General features: G+C 37.6%; 2 protein-coding genes across 2 annotated transcripts in view; one reads left to right on the top strand and one right to left on the bottom strand.

Annotated features, from left to right (window-relative positions):
* Positions 1-4673, bottom strand: part of elp5 (elongator acetyltransferase complex subunit 5) — a 46244-nt gene extending 41571 nt beyond the window's left edge. The window contains exon 1 of the mRNA XM_028798442.2: positions 4502-4673. Within this exon, the coding sequence (XP_028654275.1) occupies positions 4502-4559 (58 nt within the window). The 5' untranslated portion in view covers positions 4560-4673. The remainder of the gene's footprint in view (positions 1-4501) is intronic.
* phf23b (PHD finger protein 23b) overlaps positions 4593-26245 on the top strand; it is a 61750-nt gene continuing 40097 nt past the window's right edge. Inside the window, exon 1 of the mRNA XM_028798441.2 lies at positions 4593-4724. The gene's annotated coding sequence lies outside the window, so the exon portion shown is untranslated. The remainder of the gene's footprint in view (positions 4725-26245) is intronic.

The following is a 26245-nucleotide window of genomic DNA, read 5'->3' on the forward strand; positions in this document are numbered from 1 at the left end:
TGGGTTGGCATTCAGGACCAACTTTGCTAATTCATCATCTCCTATAGCATCTGTGAGTTACAATAACAGTCTGTTCTAGGACCAGTTCTTCATTCTTTGTATATGTGACCATTTTGCACTATTCCTAATAAAAGTTTAACATCTCTTACCATTGTTACTTAGATAATTACCAAATCTGTCTACCTCTGAAACCTAATGATAAGGATACTCTCACTACTCATTTTAGCTGCCTTGAGGATATCAGATGTTGGATGGCATCAAACTTTCATCAACTAAAAGAGTCAAAACCAAAGATTATTCTTCTTGGGCTTTCACCTCTATTCACAGCATCAACTGCAGTCTTGGTTGACTAACTCCACACATCTGGCCTTATGCTAAAAACATTAGAATTATCTTTGACTCAGATATTAAACATGATAAGTGCTGACGTCAAAAATAGTTTTTTCATCTTAGGATCATGATTAAATCTAAACCATTTCTATCTTTTAATGATCATGATGGTTTCATCCCATTTAGACTCCTGTAATTCCCTTTATAAAGGTATTTGCCACTCATGTGTTCCAGCTACATCTAATTCAAAATGCTGCTGCTAGAGTCTTGACTGGCACTAAGGGGCCAGACATCACACTTCAACAGTGTTAGCTTCTCTTCATTTATTTTTTTGTGAAATACAGGGTGAATTTTAAAATGTTAGTGTGTGCATGTTCAAAAACTTACATGAGCCTGCTCCAGCCTATCTTGCTGATTTCCTCTATCCCAACTCATCCACCAAGTCTCTCAGATCCTTTGATCAATTATTACTGTCCACACACATGCTTGAAGCTGTGGGCTGATAATGCTTTTGTTTTAAGGATCTTCAGCTATGGAAGAGCTTGTGGGATTAGTTTTGCATGTAACAGTTTTAGGCCAGGCAAACCATGGAATAACTTTTGATGCCAACATGTGAAAACAAAAGTAGCCCAACAGAATCTAACCACCTCAATTGTCTGTTAAACACTGTGCTTTGCCCAATGTTGTGTCACACATATGGGAGTGTACCACACTTCCAAATGGGCCATATTAGTACTCAACTGTTAGGTCAGACAAGTCTCTGCTGTAATTCTAACCAAAAATAACTGTTTTTGCAAAAATGTGAAATGAAAAATGAAATGTACACATCTTCACTATTTGGACTATATGTTTAAATATTGTGTTCCAACTTGTGCTATGTTACACATGTGGGAACAAGCTAAAATTGGCAGTGGATTAGATTAGTATACTAGCTAGGCCTGGCAAATCTTCACCAAGGTTTAACACTGGGATAACTCTTGTTGCAAAGATGTAAAAACATATAAAAACAAAATTATCCCAACATGACTCAATCACCTTAAATGCCTGTTAAACAGGCATGATACAAAATTTAATTGTATCAAATTTCACGATACAAAATATTGCCAATACAAAATGTGACATTGTATCGTGTATTGTATGACTTTACCCCATGAATGAAATGTAACATAAAGGCAAACGAGAATGTCTTTCATTGAAAGCAGGGAGTTATAAATCTTAATTTAAAACTTGAACTAAAGTGAAACATGACAAAGATAATTCCAATGTCTCTTAATCACTGTATGTATAATAATGGGAAGCTGAAAGTTGTTGACAAGCAACACAAACATTGCCATATGTAAAAGTGGATTTGGACTGCAAGTAAATTGTTTTGTGCACACACTTAATTTACTGAGTCGTCTTCTTGAATGAGTACCACAAATCAGAAAATTATTTAATGAATGCATCATGGGATCTACAGGTTAGTTTTCAAATTGAACTCTACTGAAACCAGCAAAACACAAACTTATCATCATACTGAAATATTACTGTTCTCATTATATACTCAAATAGCAGCTCTCATGAGCTGCAGATGTGATAGCAAGCACTCAAGACATCAATACACCTTTCACTGATACAAATTCAGAAATAGAGGTATTATAGAACAATGGATAATTGCATTGATCTCAAGAGCAATCAACTAGAATGGCAGAGACAGAAAGCAGTCAAATTCCCAAAGCAAATGCTTGTTTATCTGCTCAAACAATACATTTATCCCTGCTGTGTCTGTAGCACGTGATCAAAGGGGATATTGACACAGCGGGGATGCCTTAGTCTCATGCAGAGTGTGTTAAAATTCTAATCTTTCTTAAAAGGATATTTCACATTATAAGTTCTTTACATACCCAGTCACAACCCACAGCTAATGGGTCAGTAAGGCATTCAAGCAGGAAAAGAACAGCCATTGTCAGAACAATGTTTGATGTGATCTCAACAAACCAAAAAGATATATCTAAATTTGGGTGATTTGGCAGTGAGGTAACTTTATATTACAGTCAGAAAGGGCCATTACTGTCACGTGTACAGAGTACAGTAAAATTGTTACTTATATGTACTAAACAACAATGCAGCACTAATTAGGTTACTGCAGTGGAAATATTTTATGTCAATATTGTGCTAATCAGCCGAGTACCCTGAATAAGGGTGGGCTGAACTCTTAATTGACAGTGACCTGTCACACAGGTACGCAGAGCTCTGTATTCCATAAACCCTAGGATTATTCATTTTACACCACACAAACCCTGCAAGGATCAAAAATGCAGGCGGAGAGTCCTGGAGCACAGGATAATAGAAGTACACGTAAAAGACAACTGATCTTCAGTGAACTGCTAGTAGAAACCACACGAGACAGAGGCAGATGACTGGGGGGCCAAGAATGGCTTTGCCTAGCTGTCTGTTGGCTTCTGCTATTTTATTAAGCGTTTCCTGTGGCCATTAACAGTGAGAAGGTGCTACTTCTCAAAGAAGAAAATCTCATTATTAAATACATGCACCTGTTCTTGGGCTTAACTGTCATTTGGGGAGTGCTTCAGTCTATGTCAGTGTTCATTACAATATTTAAGATTATTTTAATACAAAAGAAAACAGTTACAAACACATACATTAAAACTTGTCTATTTGCATAGTGAATTGAATGTATTTTGTAATGTTTTTATTTATGAATGTCTAATAAAAAGTTGCAGCAAATATACAGTGCATTTATTTTCTGAAACTTTCATATCCTGGGAATATATTGTATATATCTATTGATGAAGAAAGATTCACTGATCTTGACTTTGCCAATGATGCTGTGATCTTCGCCAAGTCAATAGAGGCTCTGATCAGGGCTCTCAAGAGACTGAGGGAGGAGTCTGACTGTCTGGGCTTGAGAATGTCCTGGATAAAATCCAAGATTCAGGCCTTTAATGACCTCTTGGGCACTGCCATCAGCAGTGGGTCTGTCCGACGAGAGGTCCAAGGTCCAAGTCTTTAGAGTCCTGGTGTTTCCTATTCTGCTATATGGTTGCGAGACATGGACGCCATCCAGTAAGCTAGGACGAAGACTGGACTCCTTCAGGGTTGTGTCTCTTTGGAGAATCCGTGGGTACTGCTGGTTTGACTTTGTATCGAATGAGCGGCTACTCACGGAGTCTTGAATGAGGCACATTACCTGTATGGAGAGGCAGTGTCAGTTATGGCACTATGGCCATGTGGTGTGATTCCGAGGGTGATCCAGCTCACAGGATCCTCATTGCTGAGGAAATGAGTGGCTAGACCAGGCCAAGGGGACACACACATAACATTTACTTGCGGCAGAGACGGTCATTTCTGCACCGTGTCACCCTGGGGAGTTGCCAACCAGGATCACGAGCTGTTTTGTCTTGTGGTGGGTGCAGCAACGCACTGTACCACTGCATGCTCCCCAACCTGACCTGACCTGACCTGATTACATTGTGAAACCTGAATTGCAATTTGTTCTGCATTGTGGGATACATGTATTGTCTTATGCTTACTGTTAAACCTTGTTTTGCCCCATGTTGCATTACAGATGAGAGTGTGCTAAATTTGCAACAGAGACTTGATTAGTATTCCAGCATGTGTCCTGGAAAATCTCACCAGCAGTTATATACTTAAGCAATTCTTGGTATCACATGGGAAATAAAACTATTACAATGCTTTCATGTGCTGTGTATCATACAGTAGTTCACCCTGTGCCATGCTGTGGACGTGGGAATGGGAGAAGTTTGCAATTTTTTTTGACCAGTGAAACCACATTAAGACAGAAAAATCTCAACTGGAATAAAAATGGAGTTTATTTCTTTTTTGGATTATCCGATGGGTTTAATGACACTAATTGATACTCTACATATGTTTGATATCGTGTTCCTGTGGTTTTACATTTTCTAAGTATTAAGCATCATTTTATAACACTCAATATACTGCTAAATTGTGACTGTCGATATTTATAACTTTTCCATTATCTGTCATCGATGCATATTCTGCATTTGCTGTCTGAACTCTTCTCATACTAATCAGTTTGTATATACACAACTGTACTGGAATGTACTTAAGTTTGAAACACGACATGCTGCGCAATATACAATAATGTGCAACTGATTACTTGAGCTATGAGGTACACTGTAGCCCCTCTCACCTTTAATTAGCACGAAGCCTTCTCCTCCCTCAGAGCCCGTGATTACTTCGCTCAGCATGACTCTCTGCAGTGACAGCAGCGCAGCGTTCTCCGCTGCACCACCGGAAGTCGAGAGGAGTCCCGCCGTCTCCAACGACCGTCTAGTACAGGCTGCAGTCGGCGCGTTAGTTCCGACTCAACGCCGAGGTTAGACGGCCTGTATGAGATACGATGACATTATAAGGTAAATCAAGAAAGGATGGAGCCTTGTAAGTGTTGTGAATGAATAAAAAGATAAAAGAGATTTATTTGTTTACAGGTTTGTCATATCACCACACATTCGATGTCAGGGCTCTAAAAATAACACTCTCTTAACATTTTGCAGTACTGTACACATTATCCTTAACCTTTGCAGTACACCATCTTTAGAAATGTATTTTGTAACTATAAATGTTTGTGATGTGCCATCGGATGGAATGACAAATGCAATGTCTTGTATGCCATTTGGTATGGGATTCGTAAAAGCAGTGTTATGTTTGTGATGTGCCATCTGTTGTTGGAATGACAGAGACATAGAAACCAGATGCACACACAGACACTTATCCGTTTGTGGACCAGCTATGCTACCTGTTCAAGACAGGTTAAAGTCTTATGTTGAAATCTTAAATAATCAGTATAGATCTCCGCCTTAACGTTTGCAGAGCACCATCTTTAGGAACGTATTTTGTAACATTTTATTGCCTCAAACGTACGTGATGCATCATCGGTTTGAATGACAAATGCAATGTACTTTATATGTCTCTGGTATATGCAGTTTTGTATTTGATTCATAAAAGCAGTGTTAATGTTTGTGAGTGTTAATGTTATGTTGGAATGACTAATGAAATGCATTTTAGTACTTAAAGTGATTGTGATGCACTATCTTTTGGAATGACAGAGCTATAGCAATCAGATGACCACACAGACACTTACAGTATCCTTTTATTAAGGTGGATAGCTTTAATGTAGGTACCATATTAACCCCATCAAGAGGTTAACTAACCTGTAAATTGTTAAACATAACTTGTAACATTCATAGAAAAAGATATTCTTTAATTGTTAATTATGATTAAATGGAGCCAGAACCCCCCAAAAAAACCTTCTCGTTGGTGCTGACTTTTAGAAAAGTAGTTTTCATATTTAACTAGCTGAAATACCCGGCGTTGCCTGGGAAGAAAATAAAGTGTTTTAATTGTTTGAGAAATATATCATTAAAAAAAAAAAAAAACTTTAAAAATAAAAATCAATTAACAAACAATGAAGACTCACTAAAGTGTTGTATTGTTTACTGAAGTGCCTTGTTATATACAATGTTTTTAGTTTTTCCATCTTTAGCCAATATATAAAGGTTCTTAGGACTTCGTACCCTTGAACGTGCCACATAAAGTTGTTCATGTGAGAAACAGGCTGTGTCCAAATTGATTCCAGCAATTTTTAATGACTGTCCAAACGTTCCAAGCATCAAGTGGATGATAACAGGCATACTGTACAAGACCAAATCTCCAGTTAGTCTCTTCAAATTGAAATTGTTTTACAATCAATTAAACATTAAATATTTTACGTACAGTATATAAATAAATATTATAAGTTAAATATCATAGCTATATTTGGTTTATACTTTACATTAAATTTAGATAAGTTAAATTAGTTTTTTGATTATGAATGTATTAAAAAAATTCTTGTTTAATTTTTTTTACGAAAAATTGTAACACCAACACGTTAGCTACGATGTTGTGGAACAAATTACATTTAGTTCATTAATGAATAAAGAAAAATCGCAAAGTGAGATGCTGAATCCACAAAATAAATATAGGATGTTTATGGTAGATAAAAATAAAATTGCTTACTTATCTTATATATAATATAATAGATAGCTTATTTTAATCAAAATGTAATCACTGAATAAGTTCAAAGTAGTGTAAAAATGATGAAAAGCTAAGCTTTTTTAAGGTTTTTTGACAGATTAATTTTTGTTTTGTGGTATAGTAATAAGTTTTTACATGCAGAATTTTTGACGACATAAAAAATGTCAATTAAATTAATATTATTATTAGATTGTTTTAATTCTATCATCACTACAACATTGTTACAACAAGAGTAATGCAAAATTAAAATATAGTTAACAAAAACAAACATTAAACGACAAACAAATAATACTACGGATTTTTCATGATAAAACTTTTGTTTGCATTTACGGAGCACACCAGAAATGTTATGAGTGTCAACTGGATGATAACATATATACAAGACCGCAAGATTGTTACAGTCTGCTTTATATTTAAGATATATCTATATATATCTACACACACACGCACACACACACACACACACACACATTTATATATATATATATATATATATATATATATATATATATATATATATATATATATATATATATATATATATATATATATACATACAGTATATATATATTTGCAGCTGGAGATCCACAAAGAGGATAATGCTTAGACTTACAAGAATCAAAGGCAATATATAGCAGAAGAGTTTTTTATAGCTGTGTGCTTCACGGATTGCCGAAGTTTCCCATCGTCTAATACATTGGAGGGTTTCTTGCCCGAAGGTTGTACGGATGGAAGAGAAGGTCTGTGATACGGTTTGCATATTTGCAGCTGGAGATCCACAAAGGGAGAAAAATGAATCACGTATCATAAAGTAGTTTTTATTCCTGAGCTTTCAACCCCTGCCAAGGGTCTTCATCAGAGGATAATGCTTAAACTTACAAGAATCAAAGGCAATATACAGCAGAAGAGTTTTTTTTTCTTCTTCACACCTTCTCTTCCATTCGTAAAACCTTCGGGCAAGAAGCCCTCCAATGTATTAGACGATGGGAAACTTCGGCAATCCATGAAGCACACAGCTATGAAAAACTCTTCTGCTATATATTGGCTTTGATTCTTGTAAGTCTAAGCATTATCCTCTGATGAAGACCCCTGGCAGGGGTTGAACGCTCAGGAATAAAAACTACTTTATGATACGTGATTCATTTTTCTCCCTTTGTGGATCTCCATCTGCAAATATGCAAACCGTATAACAGACCTTCTCTTCCATATATATATATATATATATATATATATATATATATATATATATATATATATATATATGGCGGCTCGAGTCACTTAAACAGAATGAGTCCCAAAAATAGTTGGGATGCCAACCCGGCCAACTCTGTTTAATTTCAAATGCAACAGACTCGGTGGTGCTCAAACATAAAGAATGCTGTCAGTCACCTCCAGTTCGCCCTCTGGTGGTTGTTCCAAGTGTCAACTGGATGATAGCATGCATATAAGACCACAAGATCACCCCCTACCCCCACCGTACCCAGGAGGGTGGGTTAGGGTTGATTTCACCCTACAGTATTTTTAGTTGACCAATGAGAAACATGTGTACCAAGTTTCATGAAAATCGCTCCAGCCATTCGGAAGTGATGCAGGAACATACATACATTCATACATACACACAAACATATATTGACTTTTATATATATAGATTAACATTTTGTAAATGACACAGGTGATTTGGAATACCAGTTACAGGAGGATTACCTGCATTAAATCCAGTTATTTCTTATAATTTCTAAAAAGTGCCAATCATTTTGTTAATACCTTTTTTTGGGCATCTGTGTGAAAAAAATATTAGATTTGGCTTATTTTTCCCCAGTTTTTTTTTCCTACTCCAAATTTTGTGGAAGAATTGGTACATTATCTGAAAATCAGCAAAGATAATATTTATGGCCACATCTGTATATACACAGTGCTGTGAAAACGTTTATCCTTCAGTAAATTAAATGATCATTTAAAAACTTTGTATCATGTTAACTCAGTTTGGCTTTCATTTTATACTAAATGTGTTTCAAGATCAGAAACAAAAAAGTGTAATGACTAAGTAAAAATATCAGGAATGGGGCAAATATTTTTCACTGCACTGTATGGCTTAAGTTGCTGATTCTTTTTTTTTTAATACAAATACTCACTGCAATATAAATAAGTATAATGAAGTTAATGCATGCAGCTAGACGCATGACGATGAATGGAGCACTGCATGCATCAAACAATAGAGACTTTTAACAGTTACCATTACAGACCAAGAAATTTCTCTTTCTGTGCTGTGAGAGCAGCATTCAGTGCTGAGTTTGTCAAATTCAGGCTCTTCATTGATCACCAATAATTTTTCCAGTAGCTACAGCTAATGCAAGGTATTAGGACTGACAGCTCACAGAACTCTTGAAAGTTTTTACAGAACCCTAGGTTTCCACAAAACACAATTTAAGAAACACTAATATATAAAATATCCAGCGTCCAGTGTAAGATCCAAAATTGATTATTAATGGTTAGGTATGTGAGAATCATTAAGTAAACATAAAAAATGCTGATTCAGGGTGTGTAGCATTTTTCTGTTTCTTTTTTATAAATATCAAGTTTAAAAATCTCAATCTTCTTTAAAGTAAATGACAGATATTGTTGTAAAAATAACACATAGTAAAATGGTAAAAATAAGAAATGGTGCTTATTAATGTCTACCACTTTGAGCAGACACTTATTGACAGCAGTGATGTGACCTGAATCATTAAGTAAACATAAAAAATGCTGATTCAGGGTGTGTAGCATTTTTCTGTTTCTTTTTTATAAATATCAAGTTTAAAAATCTCAATCTTCTTTAAAGTAAATGACAGATATTGTTGTAAAAATAACACATGGTAAAATGGTAAAAATAAGAAATGGTGCTTATTAATGTCTACCACTTTGAGCAGACACTTATTGACAGCAGTGATGTGACCTTCGGCATATTCTGTATCATCACTGGGTGCTCCACAGATCTTGAGACTTTGATCACAGTTTTGTCCATGCAGAGTAGAGCAACCTAGTGTATCAGAGTATTTAAGGATGTTTCAATCTCTGATAGGCTCATTGAATTAAACATTTAGTCTTGAAGAAAAGAGACTGTTTGAAGACCTAACCCAGGTCTTCAAAATTCTCAAAAGCATTGATAAAGTAGCTCCAGAAAACATCTTTCAGCATAATGGTGAATCACATCCTCAAGGACACTAGTGGAAATTAAAGGTTAGTGCATTTAAGCCTGAAGTCAGGAAGCACTTCTATATTCAAAGAGTTGTGGTAATCTGGAACAAACTATTGAGCCATGTAGTAGAAGAAGAAGCCTTGACAACTGTTAAGAAGGATATAAATGAGATATTTGGACAGCTTAGCTATTAGATAAACAAACTAACTTGATGGACTGAATAGATAGATAGATAGATACTTTATTAATCCCAAGGAGAAATTCACTTATTCACAATAGTCTTCCCTCATTTGTCAAGTTTCTTATGACCTTATGTCTGCCCTCTATCTTTTAACATATTGTATTACAGTATTCCAGACTGGATTACTTCTTGGAATTCTTTCCTCACTTTTCACTAGTGTTTCTGATGTAATCAGTAGTTCCAGAAAGTATTAATTTGCCATTATGGATTATTGAGTGTAGATTGATGGGGAAAATGTCCATGTTATACATTTAAAATGAAACCCACAACACAATAAAATGTGCAGAAAGTGAACGGATCTGAATAATTTCCGAATCCACTTGTGCAAAGCTTATATTGCTCCATCCATTATCAAAGTTGTTTAATCCAGATCCAAGGCCTAACCCAACAGTATGGGTTACAAAGCAATAAACAGTCTTGGATGAGGTGCCAGTCCATCACTGGACATCACACATACATATACTGGGAACAGGTTTGGGCTAAACCCTTTAGTCTAGAGCTGTATGAGAGCCATGCCAATAGCTGTGCCTCTCATCTGTAACTTTTTATTGGTTACTGGCTGGCTTCAGCACTGCCCAAATCAATGTAAAATGATTACACAGTATGTGCCTTATAAACTGCTTGAAAAGCATAAACCATGTGGGAGATGTTATGCTAACAGAACTCAGTCTACTTAATGGATTTACACAAGTTCTTGCTAAGAAGATGTACTGTATAAGGCTAGATACAGGCCCAAACCACACAATGTCATGCAGTAAAGAAAGTAAATGTCAATTTTTTTTCCTGTAATTTATAATACATCATGATGGTTAGCACTGCTGGCTACAGAGCTACATAGTTACAGAGCCCTAGGTCCAAATCCCAAGATGGTCACTGCCTGTTAGGAGTTGTTTTTGATGATTTGGAGTTAGGTTGTGGACTTCTTGTCTTTATCGGCATTTCTCAATGTTACCTAATCATTTTTTACTTGTTACTTACCTCATGACGTTTTCAGTAATGGGTGAGAAAAAAATTTAATGTCATGCTTTTATGTAGGGAATGAAAATAGCAAAGATCCTTCCAAAGTTCCACAATAGTCTTCTCTGGAGACCAGCGATGAACAAACAGCAGGCAATATCAAAATGTCCATGACTAATATTAGTCAAGTCACATAATTTTATATTTTAGGTGTCTAACTGTATGTTCAATGCATCAAAAACACATATATTTTGGCTAGATAGGTAAAAATTCTACTAATCCTGAACAGAAAATTGCTGGGTTACAGCAGCCGACATAACAAGGAACAAGTGTACATGTAGCAAGAAATACACAAATCTTAAGTATACTAGCAAGGTTAAAGTAAACATATAATAAGAATTATCTATAAGTGTATCTTCAAAGTTTAAGTAGTCACCAAGTGTACAGTGATTACAATTGCACATACTTATCAATTACAAAATTCACAGTACAGGATGTCAGTCTTTGACTCAGTATATTTCATAAAGTGTCATTGTCTAACCACCTCAGTACCATTCAGCAAACAGATAATAATACTGCATGGGGTGACTAATTATAGAGATGAACGGCTGAAGGTAGAAACCACCTGACAAGGTGCTCCTTGGAGCAGTGCAGTTTCCCCACTGTTACTGATGGTGCTCCTCAGTTTAGCGAAAACCTCGTGTGGGGATGCAAGTCATTGCCCAGGATAGTAAGCAGCTTGTTGAGTGACCTTTGTTTTACCACTTCCTCCAGTCTTTTTAATCTGTTTGTTTGAACTTGTTGGCATCACATGCACTAATGCCATTTCCCCAGTGTACTACTGCATAGAAAATTAAATAATAGTTTTACAGTAAGGAGTTCCTCCATGCATGGAGTTTGCATGTTCTTCCTGTGCATGCATGGATTTCCTCTGGATACTCCAGTTTCCTTCCACTGTCCAAAGACATGCAAGTTGGGTGAATTGGCAACACTAAATTTGTCCTAGTGTGTGTGTGTTTGCCTTGAGATGGACTGGCACCCTATTTCTCCCTTGCGCTCCCAGCACCATCCATGCAACCCTTGTCTTGATTTAGCTGGTTAGAAAATTACTTTCAGAAAGACCTTTGAATTGAAGAATCACTTCCCTCTTTATTCATTGATCAGGAGGCATGTTCAGATTTAGTCCCCACAGAAGCCTATTTTTGTCAGGAACTTTGCTATTTGTAGTTTTCAGGTTTTCTTCTCAAACTATGGTAGGATGAGCAGAAGAGTGTAAAAGATGTGTAAAAGAAACACATCCCTTTTGTGGCTACTGATAATATGGGACTTGGAATGATGCTATGGAAACTGAAGGAAGCTAAAATATTTTTAGCTGATGCATGAAATCCAATTGGAACATTTAATAATTTTTAGTCAGTATTCTCTTTCTAATTAAAAGTAAGAGCTCTCATAAACTTTTAATGGCAGGAGATTTTATTTTGTTTTAAACCTGTCTCTAAATAGGTCACCTGCAGCTTAAAATATCTAAAACTGCCCCAGTAACTCCAAATTTAGCAAGGACCACAGTCTGTCAAGAGGTTTCTGTACCCACATTTGAGACAATATTCTTTATTTCTCACAAGTGCATCACAGTTCATTACAAGCTGATGGTCTTTTCACGCATTATAACCCATTACCTTCTGTCTTATCTTGAATGTGTGATGTCATTGTTATTTAAAAAAAATGCACCTCTTTTTTTATAACTCTAAATATTATGCACCACTTATTTCAGTCGCAGCTGTTCACTTAATTAATTAATATCAGCTGATGAAGATTTTATTAAATTTGTCCCTGTAGAAATTGATGCAGTAATTCCACACAGGTCTGTGGGAATATCTTCAAGTGTATTTGGGTGAACAAATAACCTCTTTTTCACAAAAAGACAAACTAAAAACTAAAAATAAATCAGAATTAATGACTTATAAAAATGAAACTAATAACAGAAAATTTTTGATAAAATAGAAACCTCAGAGCATTTACAAATAAGTAAAGCTCTTCTGGTGAATGGCCGGCTTCATATTCCGGCCCTCACCCCCAGGCCGCCAGGAGGAGCTCTCCCGACAGCATGGACGGGCCCTGAATTCCAGCAAGGCCTCATGGACTATGTAGTTTTTATACACAGCCCTGCTGGATACCTTGGGGATCACCAGGAGTCGCTGTAGGGAGGCTCATGGACTCGTATGTGCCCTATAACCTGGAAGTACGTCCTGGTCACGTGAACAGGAGAGATGACGTACTTCCAGGTTGAAGAAAACGTCTACCCTGACCCGGAAGGAATAAGGACTTGTGGGTAATGGAACAGGAACACCCCTGGGTCAGGGGGTATAAAAGACTCTGGGAAAGCCCAGTACACTGAGCTGAGCTGGGAGGTAGGGTGGCGAAGTGTCTGGGAGAGGAGGATTGGTATTTGTGTTTGGAGTATTATTTATTATATGAGTAGTGTGGAGTGGAGGGTGCTTTGTGCACGTGATTATTGTAAAATAAAGAAGTCTTGGACTTTTACCTGGTGTTTGGAGTGGTACCTGAGGGTTCAAGAGGTGGATCGATACCTCTACTGCTACGCTCTCTAGAATTCAAGATGGTATTAATTGCATGCAAGTGTGAAATCGGTAGGTTCAGATGGCAAACCAGCAGACTTTTATGAAAGACTACAATGATGAGATTCTGGTAAAAGTTTTTGAATTTATGTGCAGTCACTGATGACACTATCGTGGGCTGCATCAGGAGTGGGCAGGAGGAGGAGTATAGGAACCTCATCTAGGACTTTGTTAAATGGTGCGACTCAAACCACCTACACCTGAACACCAGCAAAACCAAGGAGCTGGTGGTGGATTTTAGGAGGCCCAGGCCCCTCATGGACCCCGTGATCGTCAGAGGTGACTGTGTGCAGAGGGTACAGACCTATAAATACCTGGGAGTGCAGCTGGATGATAAATTGGACTGGACTGCCAATACTGATTCTCTGTGCAAGAGAGGACAGAGCCGGCGTTATTTCCTTAGAAGACTGGCCTGCTTCAACATCTGCAATAAGATGCTGCAGATGTTCTATCAGACGGTTGTGGCAAGCATCCTCTTCTACGCTGTGGTGTGCTGGGGAGGCAGCATTAAGAAGAAGGACACCTCACGCCTGGACAAACTGGTGAGGAAAGCAGGCTCTATTGTAGGCATGGAGCTGGACAGCTTGACATCTGTGGCGGAGCGACGGGCGCTCAGCAGGCTCCTATCAATTATGGAGAATCCACTGCATCCACTAAACAGTGTCATCTCCAGACAGAGGAGCAGCTTCAGTGACAGACTGCTGTCACTGTCCTGCTCCACTGACAGACTGAGGAGATCGTTCCTCCCCCAAACTATGCGACTCTTCAATTCTACCCGGGGGGGGTAAACGTTAACATTATTCAAAGTTATTGTCTATTTTTACCTGCATTTTTATTACTCTTTAATTTAATATTGTTTTTTGTATCAGTATGCTGCTGCTGGAGTATGTGAGTTTCACCTTGGGATTAATAAAGTATCAATCTATCTAAAAATAAAATGTGAGGAACCGTGCAAAACTGAGATATCTTAGAAATCAATCGGTCTGCCCGAGATGGTGTTGTTTTCTCTTATGATAGATTATGGGAGGAAAAGGCGGGACCAGCTGGTCTGGCCCCGGAAGTGACGTCACTGTTGGAGAGGTGTCAATCTTTCTTTCTGCAGGAGGGGAAGGAGAAGAGAGACTGTTATTACATAATGCCCTCTCATGTCTTGGCGGTAAATTATACTCAACAAAAGCCTTTTAGGTTATTCCCCAGGCACACGTGTGTGACAACATATACAGTACAACAGGTACAGTTGGAACATCTGTAGTGACCTAAAATCACTGGCACTAATGCAAGGGATAGATAGATATTAGAAATTATCAAAAAAAAAGGAAATTAGAACTTTATGCAGCTCAAATACTATAAAAAGCACTATTGTTTCATTTGTAAATGTGAGAGCCATGCGAAAAAGTCTTATTACATTAAAAAACAACTGGTTGCTCTGTAAGCATTTAGTTCCAGGACAGAAAATTGTGACAGATAAACTACTTATCGACCTAACAAATATATTTTTGCCTCCTCTCCTTATAAAATTTAGACTGCTTAATATTGTCATGAAAGCAATAAACAAGGAAACAGAAGGATTTCAATATCTGAGACAGATGTTTCCACAAATAACTGTTGCCAAAATTAAGGAAAGAACTGGTCCACAAATCAGACACGTCATCAATGACAAGTGATTAGAAGACCTGCTAGTGGTGCTGGAGGGAATCGCATGGAAAGCATTCAAAGCAGTTGTTGAAAATTTTCCTGGCAACTACAAAGCACCAAACTACAACCAGCTGGTTGACAATATGTTTCAAGCATAGAAAACTGAACATTACAGTAAAATGTTGCTAAAGATTCATTTTCTGCATTCACACTCAGTCATGAACATAGTGGAAGGTTTCACCAAGATATTGCACTGGTGTAAACGTGTTATCGCACAAGTGGAATCCATCAATGTTGGCTAACTATTATTGGACAATGAAATTACAAGCATCAGATATGGAGATGAAACAAATATCAGCATCAAAACATTTTAGCTTTATTGAATTAATGCAATGTGTCAGCAACAGTATACAATTAAACATGCAAAACTCATTAAAAGTTAATTTCATGTCAGTCCAAGTTACTATGAGATGCAGTCAATCTGCAATTATATTTGCATTCAGCTTGAAGCTATCTATCATAATCAGCAAAAATTCTTGAGGAAGCAAACCAATTTAAAAATGTTATTGTCCAGTGTTATCACTAATGTTATTTGCTATTGCCCTTGAATGCCTAGTTGTCCCCTTTGTCAAACACCAACAGATTCAGGACACTCTTTGAGAGATAGAGATAGATAGAGATAGATAGAGAGATACTTTATTAATCCCGATGGGAAATTCACATTCTTCAGCAGCAGCATACTGATACAATAAATAATATTAAATTAAAGAATGATAATAATACAGGTGAAAAAAACAGACAATAACTATGTATAATGTTAAATATTAACGTTTACCCCCCTGGTGGAATTAAAGAGTCGCATAGTTTGGGGGAGGAACGATCTCCTCAATCTGTCTGTGGAGCAGGACAGTGACAGCAGTCTGTCGCTGAAGCTGCTCTTCTGTCTGGAGATGACATTATTTAGTGGATGCAGTGGATTCTCCATAATTGATAGGAGCCTGCTGAGCGCCCTTCGCTCTGCCACAGATGTTAAACTGTCCAGCTCCATGCCAACAATAGAGCCTGCCTTCCTCACCAGTTTGTCCAGGCGTGAGGCGTCTTTCCTCTTAATGCTGCCTCCCCAGCACACCACTGCGTAGAAGAGGGCGCTCGCCACAACTGTTTGATAGAACATCTGCAGCATCTTATTGCAGATGTTGAAGGAAGCCAGCCTTCTAAGGAAGTATAACCGGCTTTGTCCTTTCTTGCACAGCGCATCAGTATTGGCAGTCCAGTCTAATTTATCATCCAGCTGCACTCCCAGATATTTATAGGTCTGCACCATCTGCACACAGTCACCTTTGATGATCACTGGGTCTATGAGGGGTCTGGGCCTCCTAAAATCCACCACCAGCTCCTTGGTTTTGCTGGTGTTCAGGTGTAGGTGGTTTGAGTCGGACCATTTAACAAAGTCATTGATTAGGTCCCTATACTCCTCCTCCAGCCCATTCCTGATACAGCCCACGATAGCAGTGTCATCAGCGAACTTTTGCACATGGCAGGACTCCGAGTTGTATTGGAAGTCCGATGTATATAGGCTGAACAGGACCGGAGAAAGTACAGTCCCTTGTGGCGCTCCTGTGTTGCTGACCACAATGTCAGACGTGCAGTTCCCAAGACGCACATACTGAGGTCTGTCTTTAAGATAGTCCACGATCCATGCCACTAGGTATGAATCTAATCCCATCTCTGTCAGCTTGTCCCTAAGGAGCAGAGGTTGGATTGTGTTGAAGGCGCTAGAGAAGTCTAGAAACATAATTCTTACAGCACCACTGCCTCTGTCCAAGTGAGAGAGGGATCGGTGTAGCATATAGATGATGGCATCTTCCGCTCCCACCTTCTCCTGATATGCAAACTGCAGAGGGTCAAGGGCGTGTTGAACCTGTGGCCTAAGGTGGTGAAGCAGCAGCCTCTCCATGGTCTTCATCACATGTGATGTCAGAGCAACAGGCCGAAAGTCATTCAGCTCACTAGGACGTGATACCTTTGGGACTGGGGTGATACAAGATGTTTTCCAAAGCCTTGGGACTCTCCCCTGTTCCAGGCTCAGGTTGAAGATGCGCTGTAGAGGACCCCCCAGCTCCGATGCACAGACCTTCAGCAGTCGTGGCGTACTCCATCTGGACCCGGTGCTTTGCTGGCACGAAGTCTCCTCAGCTCTCCGCTCACTTGCGCTGTTGTTATTATGGGTGGGGATGTCTTTCTTATGCTGGTATCAGCAGAAGGATGTGTGGAGGGTGCAGTACTCCGAGGTGAGAGTGAGAGTGGGTTAGGGTGGTCAAACCTGTTAAAAAAGTTGTTCATTTGGTTTGCTCTCTTCACGTCTCTCTCAATGGTGGTACCCCGCTTCGAGCTGCAGCCAGTGATGATCTTCATCCCATCCCACACTTCCTTCATGCTGTTATTCTGCAATTATTCTGTTATTCTTTGGGAAGTACTTTAGCAAAACATATCTCTTATTGCTGACTATATAACCAACCAATATTTGGTGCCACAAACAGTATGTTAAACCTATTCAATGAATCCTAAAGGAGATTATGGCATTCAGAATTAACTTTAATTACGGCATATTGTTCCCAATTCACAATACATAGCAACTTAAATTGTATCAGAACAGTTCAAATACTTAGGAGCTATATTTCAGTAGGAAACAAGAAACTTTAAACTGTTGACTACTGATTGTAAAATGTGAATACATGGTAAGCATAATAAACAGAAGGCATAATGCTTACATTGCAAGGCTAATTATACGCATACACAATAATGTAAAACACCTCAGAGAATATAGAAAAGCACAGCACAGTAGTTCAGTAAGTGACGTACCACAACTCTCTGATGCTATAATTAATTAAAAAAATAATAAAATGCAGAAATACATTGTAATTATTATAAAACTAGAAAATTAGAAAAATCTGCACCCGGTATTTTCAGGTGTCTTTTCCATGAGCAAGAGAACAGTTTAGCAGTAGAGAAGTGGCACCATGTGTCACAGCAGGATCTGGGGAAGTGAAACAGAATAGATACGGTTAGGCTTGTTTATTTTTCATGTGTAATTTGCACATTCCCTCCATTTTTACATGGATTTTCTCTGATTAATAGTTTTCATTCTGTTTCCCTAAAAATGTGTATGTTATTTGGTGACTCCAAATTAGCCCTGTATTGAGAGAGTAGGTGTATGCATGAGTTGATCAGTGCAATGAACAAAATGGGTGGAGTGGTGATTCTCTGGCTAAAGGATCTTTGCTATCAACTTGAAGGTTGCCAAGTCGAATCCTGGCAGTGACAAAAGGAACGGTACTCTGTTGAGCCCATAAGGAAGACCCTTAACCTACAACTGTACCAGGGGTGCTATACAAATAGTTGATCCTGCACTCTGACCCCGAAACTCTCTGGAGAGTAACTTGGGGGCATGCAAAAAATGACAAATTCCTAATACAAGAAATTGTATATGGCAAATAAAGGATTAAAAAAAATGACAGCTTCCAGATTTGCACCTAGTGCTGCTAGAGATAAACTCTGGCTCCATGGGACCCTGACTTTGAATTAGTTTAAAATTGGAAAACAATTATAAAATAACATATTCCATTTCAGAAACCTAATAATTTATGGTCAAATAACAATGAGGGGCAAAAATAACATCATAAAGAAAATAACACAGCCACAGGTTCCCAGTTAAAAAAGCAAGAATAGTACATTCTGTATGGGTTCTAAGATTGTGATTCCAAGCAAGGCATTAACCATACATGGCAATCTTTCATAGTGTTTCCCAACCACTGGGTCACAAACCATTTTTGGGTCTTGGGCTGCTGCTGATGGTTTGTGAATTGCTATTGTTTATATTGGTACTGGGTCACATTAGGCTGCAGTGGGTTGCTGCTCTCACTATTGAGCTCAGTCTCAATTCTGTTCCAATGATTGTTCCTAATTCATCAAGGAGTATTGTAAAGACAATTATATGGGGAAAACTGGGTTGTGACACCAAAAAGGTTGAGAACCTCTGTAGTAGAGGGTACATGCTGAGCTCTTGGCTCTTTTTATTCAGGTGGTTAATAGGAAAAGATCTAAAGGCTGGACAGCTGGATGAACTCAGCACTCATATATTTAGTCAATATGACAGTCAGTTAGCAAAAGGTTGTGCTGGCTGCACCTTTTTTATCATCTTATTCAAGTATTGTTTACAAAAATGAGTCAAATAAAAAAATTATTAAAAGTACTATTTGCATGTGCTGTACTAAATGAAAGTAAAATTCAGAGACAATCATAATGTAGATAGCATTGTTAGTATTACAAAATATATTGTGTTCATAAGAATCACTCATGAACACTTTTAAATCACTTCAGTTTTTTTGGTCCAATATCTCCTGACTCGCCTGCATGAAAAAACCCCCACATATAATATAATGATCAACTTGTCTGATGTCTTGTCATACAAGACATTGAGTGTTTTCGGGTTCTTCACTTATGTTTTGTCCTCTAGACCCAATAAATTCTCATTTTTAGTCAACTTTTGGATTATATTTTATGCACAAAATTACAACCTTAAAATAAAGGGTAAACCAATTGGTGTCTTTATCAAAAATTATTAAAAGGACTTGAAGTTGTGCACACATTGGCATATGAGGGGTCAAAGTTACTCCTCATCACAAAAAAATTTGACAAAATGGGGACCATTAATATAGACATGTGGAGTGTTCTTTTATGCTATTTCGAGGATGCTGGTCATGAATATGATAATATTTTTAATATTTGATTCTGTACCCCTCTGAGAGCTGCTCTTAGAAGGGTCAAAATGACACATTTCAAACATAAGCATTTGGGGTATCAATTTAGGACATTTCAAGGACAGTAATTATGAATATGTTGTTATTTTTGATCCTTTAATAGGGACTTGGACCTCTATGGACCTATCTATCAGAGAGTGAAAGTGACACATTTATTATATTAGAACCAGTAATGGCGCACTGCACAACAACGTGCAGTGAATATACTTGACACTTGACTTGAGCATTCCTAGTTTTCATACTCTTTCTCTGTACATTTAGCATTCGTTTGCTCAGAGGTTGATGTGCTTGCTGCTTCCTGAGCAGCTCTTCTTTTCTCCACCCAAACGGCCTGCTTCTTCTCTTCTTTCGTCAGCATCTTTTTATGTTAAAACTGATTAAGTCAGTGTTTGTGTTGCAATTACTTAGTATGTTTTCTTTAATTTTTCACTTAAGCTGCCACTTAAGTCTTCAATCTGCCTCAAGAATGATTTAAGATATGAAGAGGTAGGGGAAGTGACAGAAAAGGTGGCAGGGATCAGAACGGTGCGCCGCACGACCACCCTGCTGGCCGCTGCCGAGAGTTGATTCTACAATAAATAAAAATAAAAAGAGGAATAACCTTGGAGGTCAATCATCACCCCGAAAGCAGATAGTAGACATCACATAGTATATGTGTACCAAATTTCAGGTCAATAGGTCAAACGATTTGCGAGCTACAGGTGATTTAAAATCCTGGACAGACAAACGGACAGCCATGGTAGTGTATTATATATAAAGATCAAGAATATCTAGACTTTAAATATTTGAATTGAAGCACATATTTTAATATTTCAAATATTGATCAACTATTCTTGTTTATTATGTACTTCTATCTCATGAACTAAATCATTACATTTTTTATGAACACCCTGAATTAGGGTGGCTTACGAGAATTCAGACTTTTTTTTATCTTGTTTTGTATTTTGTCAGTACAGTCGTGGCCAAAAGGTTTGAGAATGACATTGGTTTTCACAAAGTTTGCTGATTCATTGTTTTTAGATATTTTTGTCAGATGTTTCTCTGGTATACTGAAGTATAATTACAAGCATTTCATAAGTTTCAAAGACTTTTATTGACAATTATGTTAAGTTTATACAAAGAGTCAGTATTTGCAGTGCTGGCTCTTCTTTTTTTAAGACCTCTGCAATTTGCCCTAGCATGCTGTCAATCAACTTCTGGACCAAATCCTGACTGATGGCAGCCCATTCTTGTATAATCAATGCTTGGAGTTTGTCAGAATTTGTGGGTTTTTGTTTGTCCACCCGTCTCCTGAGAATTGACCAGAAGTTTTCAATGGGATTAAGGTCTGGGAAGTTTCCTGGCCATGGACCCCAAATTTTGATGTTTTGTTCCCAGAGCCACTTAGTTATCACTTTTGCCTTATGGCACGGTGCTCCATCATGCTGGAAAAGGCATTGTTCATCACCAAACTGTTCATGGGATGGTTGGGAGAAGTTGCTCTCAGAGGGGATGTTTTGGTACCATTCTTTTTTCATGGCTGTGTTCTTAGGTAAAACTATGAGTTAACCCACTCCCTTGGCTGTGAAGCAACCCCACACATGAATGGTCTCAGGATGCTTTACTGTTCGTATAACACAGGGACGGATGGAATAAGCATAACTATTCCTATAATAATAATAATAATAATTTTATGTATGTGGTGCCATTATATGAGTGTAGTTGTGTGTGTGTGTGTGTGCGCACATGTACTGGCACCAAAAGAAAATATGGAGTTTATTCCACATTAAAAGAATAAAAAGCCATAGTGGGTGTGCATGTTGAATCTGTCTGATAGATAGATAGGCAGTATTATCCACTATGAGTGATACAAATACCGGTATACAGTATGTCACATACTTCGAGCATGGTCTATTAATTTGACATGGCCCAGACAAAACGTAGAAGAAAACAGGCTTACGTGACCACGACTACCTAAGTACTCGTGTCACTATCAAAAGAACTGTGAGTGAGGATTTCAAGCTAAACCTTAAAATACACACATTAAAATACATACAGTCGGGGCTTTACGATAAACCTTCCAACTGGGACAACCTCTAAGAAGAGTTTTCTCCCGTTAAAGGTTGGACGAACTACGAGGAGTTATTTTTCGATTCCACCGGTTGTACTTTCGATTACGTTACAACGATGTTCGGCAGCCACAGACGAAACGCGAGAATTCTGCACAGTTCTTCACTTTACTATAGCAATAGAAGACGGGTCAAAGAGAATGGCATCCTCCGGTAAATATTTTATTGATATTATTATTGTAGTGTAGTCTGCGTGCGTTACATTCGCATTACGCTTTCCGATGTTTTTCGCCAGCGGTAGCGGTTTACAAATGTATTTTTCTCACCTCTATGAATGATTAGTAGAGTTGTGGCATCATCCATAACACCGCAGATACTCTTATCCGTTGGAAAGTTCGGATGCGTGTTTCAGGTAGATATCAGGCGAAGGTCTGGCATTCTTTGACATTAAGTCTGTATCCATTTTTATCTATAGCAATTCTCTTTTGGAGATTTGCACGATGGAAATTGCAATAGTTCGAGTATTATAAAACATTACTATCAGTTAACTGAGGATTCGGATTATACAATGACATGAGTTATTCTTTTAATCATTTACAAGAACCCGGACTTTTTGAGGAATTAAATGACATGATAGTCAACTCTGTTGGGATATAGCCATAAGCGCTTTACCGAGTTACAGTATACACATTTGTCACATATCTAAAACGTTTATAAAATGTAATTCAAAATGCAGCTTCTGCCAATGTGTTGTTCATCGCTATTATTGCCGCCTAGTACCAAACTGTGAGACCTGCATATTGTGCAGTGCGGAGCACTTTAAACGAACTCGTAAAGCGGAAACAAAGAATCGCGCTTCTTAAGTTGAACAGCACTTTCGTATACCGTTGACCACACACGCAACACCCCGAAGACCTGAATATCGGAACACCCCTGGGACCTGTACTCCAACTTGACACACGCATCGGAAGATTATCGTATGTTCTAATAAGTCCCATCCCCTTTCTATGTGACACCGGGAGTGTAGTTGTGTGTGTGCGCGCATGCGCATGTACTGGCAACAAACACTAGTAAACGCGAGTACTACATTTCCCACAACCCCTTGAGGAAAGGCTAAATGGGTAGCGAGGGATGTGTCCACTTGCAGGTAGAGACAGTCTTCTTTGTGGTTGATTATGACATATTTATGTTCTAAGTTGAATAAAACATGTAATTTAGTAATTATGAAGGTGTATGTTATCCAGCATTAAGGTAATCCAACTTGGCAATTTTATTAACAGTAACAAAGGCGGAATATTTTGGAAGCCGTTAGCCCGAATGGTCGTGAATAGTCAACGCTGACTAGAGTGAAATTATCTACAATTCCTCCGACCAGACGTGAACGCAAAATTAATTAACTACAACAATAACTGCCATCTAATATAACCACTATCTGAAATTGCACATTCAGTTACTCATGGAGCAAGAAGTCTTAACATAGCATTTCACAAACCTTGAGCCGATTTAAAGTCACAATTAACCGAAGACAGCATTCGGAGGAGCGCAAAAAGCTTCACTCAGATCGACTATCCAAGTCAAATTTATTGTCATATGTGCTTAGTACAGTACAATGAAATTATTTCTTGAATGTCTCCTGAATAGTTAACAATAATGTAATACCAACACGAAGATACAAGTATGTACTGTATATGTGTGTATATGCACAGTTGGGTACAATATATACAGCATATTTGCAAGTATTTATGTAACAGTCACATCTCATAACCTCTAAATTTAAAATGATAAAATATTTTAAACAAGTGTTTAATTATATGTATGCAAAAATTGCATCTTTCTTTTGATGTGTTAATTTTTTTTTTTTTTTTACCAAAAATTGCTATTGCTGATGTTCTGTAGTGCCTCCACTAACTGTAGATGCCTTCATCGATCCATGCACCCAATATTTTACAAGTAGAATGCATCTTAAACAGGAATACCAACTACAAGTACATACACATCATTAAACAGCTACTACTAGATAAAAAGTACTTCTTCGCCACTTTTACACAAAACCAACTCTCTTAATAACACACAATACTTTAAGCTTTTGGTTTAATGTTTTATCACATTCTTGCATTGCTTTGTCTTTGTGTTTTTTTTTTGTTTTTTTTTTGGTTTTTTCCTTTTATCAATAATACATTTCTTTTGTTTTGGATTTCCACATTATACCGCCTATGAAAATATTTTCCATTCCCTTTTATTTTAGGACCAGACTGACACATACATCTCCTTAGCTTTGCCATACATGCAAGCCTGTATTAATCCACCTCTCCCCTCTAAGACATGGTGCCTATATGTTTGAAATTTATATTTAGTTTATCATTCTACTGTTGGACTTTAGATAGATAGATAGATAGATAGATAGATAGATAGATAGATAGATAGATAGATAGATAGATACTTTATTAATCCCAATGGGAAATTCAGCCACTTTTAATTAATTACCTTTTATTTGAGGACAACAGGTCCAAGTCTTATGCTGTTTTTTTATATTTGGAAAACTCTTTAAGTCATATTTGTTTGTTTTCTGGAAGCAGTAATGACGTTTTGCAGCTTGGTTGTTTTTTGTTTTGTATGTGGAATCTTTGTGATACTTCAATGAGACCTTGGTTATGCTGCAGCCTTAAGTTTCAGCCAAGGTCTTCCTGCAGATCAGAATTCTATAATTGAAGCAGTATTCCTCTGCTGGCCATTTTACTATAACTGTCTGAATTTGTGCCTTTTTTTTTTTTTTGTAATACCCACTTTTTAAAGAAAATGATTGGAACAGGGAACATGACTGTAGTTGAAGTACTAACTGTTATTGGCAGCTATCTTAGTAGTTTACTTTCACGTAAATAGACAGTCGTGCACTTGATGAAAATGGTGAGAATTAAACTGAAGTGAATTCAAAACTGATTATAGGAAGTACTTCTTTACAAAAAGGGTTGTAGGAATTTAATATCAGATTTGTTACAGAGTCATGTAGTCAAAGTGGAAAGCCTAGCAACATTTTAAAAAGGTATGTGGATGAAGTATTAGGAGAACTTGTAGAGTGAATAATCTCCTGTGATTTGTCAAATCTCTTATTGTCTTGGGCTGATTGTGGCTTTGATACCTTGATCCATAACAGAGTGCTGTTTTGGTGTGAATATATTTTATTGATTTATTATTATTTTTCCAAAGTGACTTAAATAGCAAGATATAATACATACAAGAATGATTAGAAGGTGTAAACATCAAAAGCAATAGAGAACAAGATAAAAACCAAGCAAGTGGAAGTAGGACTACTACTGCTGCTACTATAGATTATATCTTTAACTTGACTAAGACAAACATCAGTATCCTAAACTCTTTGTCACTACGACAGTTGCTGTCCTATAGAATAGAACTAACCAGTTCCAAAATATTTCATGAAAAGATGCTTAAGCATGAGTAAATTGGATGCAGTTTGAATAGCTAAAGAAAGATCACACCACAACCGTGGAGCAAGAATGTAGAAGCATTGTCCAGTGTCAGCATGTCAGTCAAGAGGAGAGACAGTCAGCAGACAGACAAGCAGAATGAAGACTTTTTGAAGGGACATATGAAGAGACCATATGGAGAAACCAATGACTGGAGATACTGAGGGGAAAGACCATTCACATAACTGTATGTCTGGACAAGAGTTTTTAACTGGATCCTTGCAGTATCAGGAAGTCAGTGAAAAGACCTAAATAGAGGAGAGTAGTAGGAGTGAAACAAAGAACAGAGAACACTAGGCTTGCAGATGCATTTTAGAGAAGCTAGAGGGGTCAGATGTCAGATGAAAGAAGTCCCACCAGGAAAGAGTTGCAGTAGTCCAGCTGAGAGAAAATCAGTGTTTAAGTTGTGTGGCATAATTAGTGAGGAAGGGTTAATGCCTGTGCATATTACAAAGATTTTCTGATGTTTGGTAGAGTAAAACAGGGTCAATAAAGAAAAAAAACATGAAACAGTATAAAAAATCAGCAGAAAGAGAAATTAGCACCATTGTCATTCACATCTAGCTTGTGAACAAGTATACAAACACTGGTCACTTTTTATCATGTAATATAAGTGCAATTAATGACTTCAGGCCTTCACCCTTCTTGATTTTAATGGTAAAAACAACGTAACCCATACTGCTGAGATGGAAAATGGATCAGCAGTCCTAATACTGTAACTGGTCAAGTCTGAAGTGATATTTTCTAGAAGATCAAAGACACACCACAGTCAGTAAAGAGTCCAATTAATTAAGGAATTTATTGATGGGCCTAGTTTTTCTTTTGTCCACCAAACTGGCACTCTTCCCAACCACTTTGGACTGT

This window comes from Erpetoichthys calabaricus, chromosome 3, assembly GCF_900747795.2.
Source record: "Erpetoichthys calabaricus chromosome 3, fErpCal1.3, whole genome shotgun sequence".
Taxonomy (NCBI): domain Eukaryota; kingdom Metazoa; phylum Chordata; class Cladistia; order Polypteriformes; family Polypteridae; genus Erpetoichthys; species Erpetoichthys calabaricus.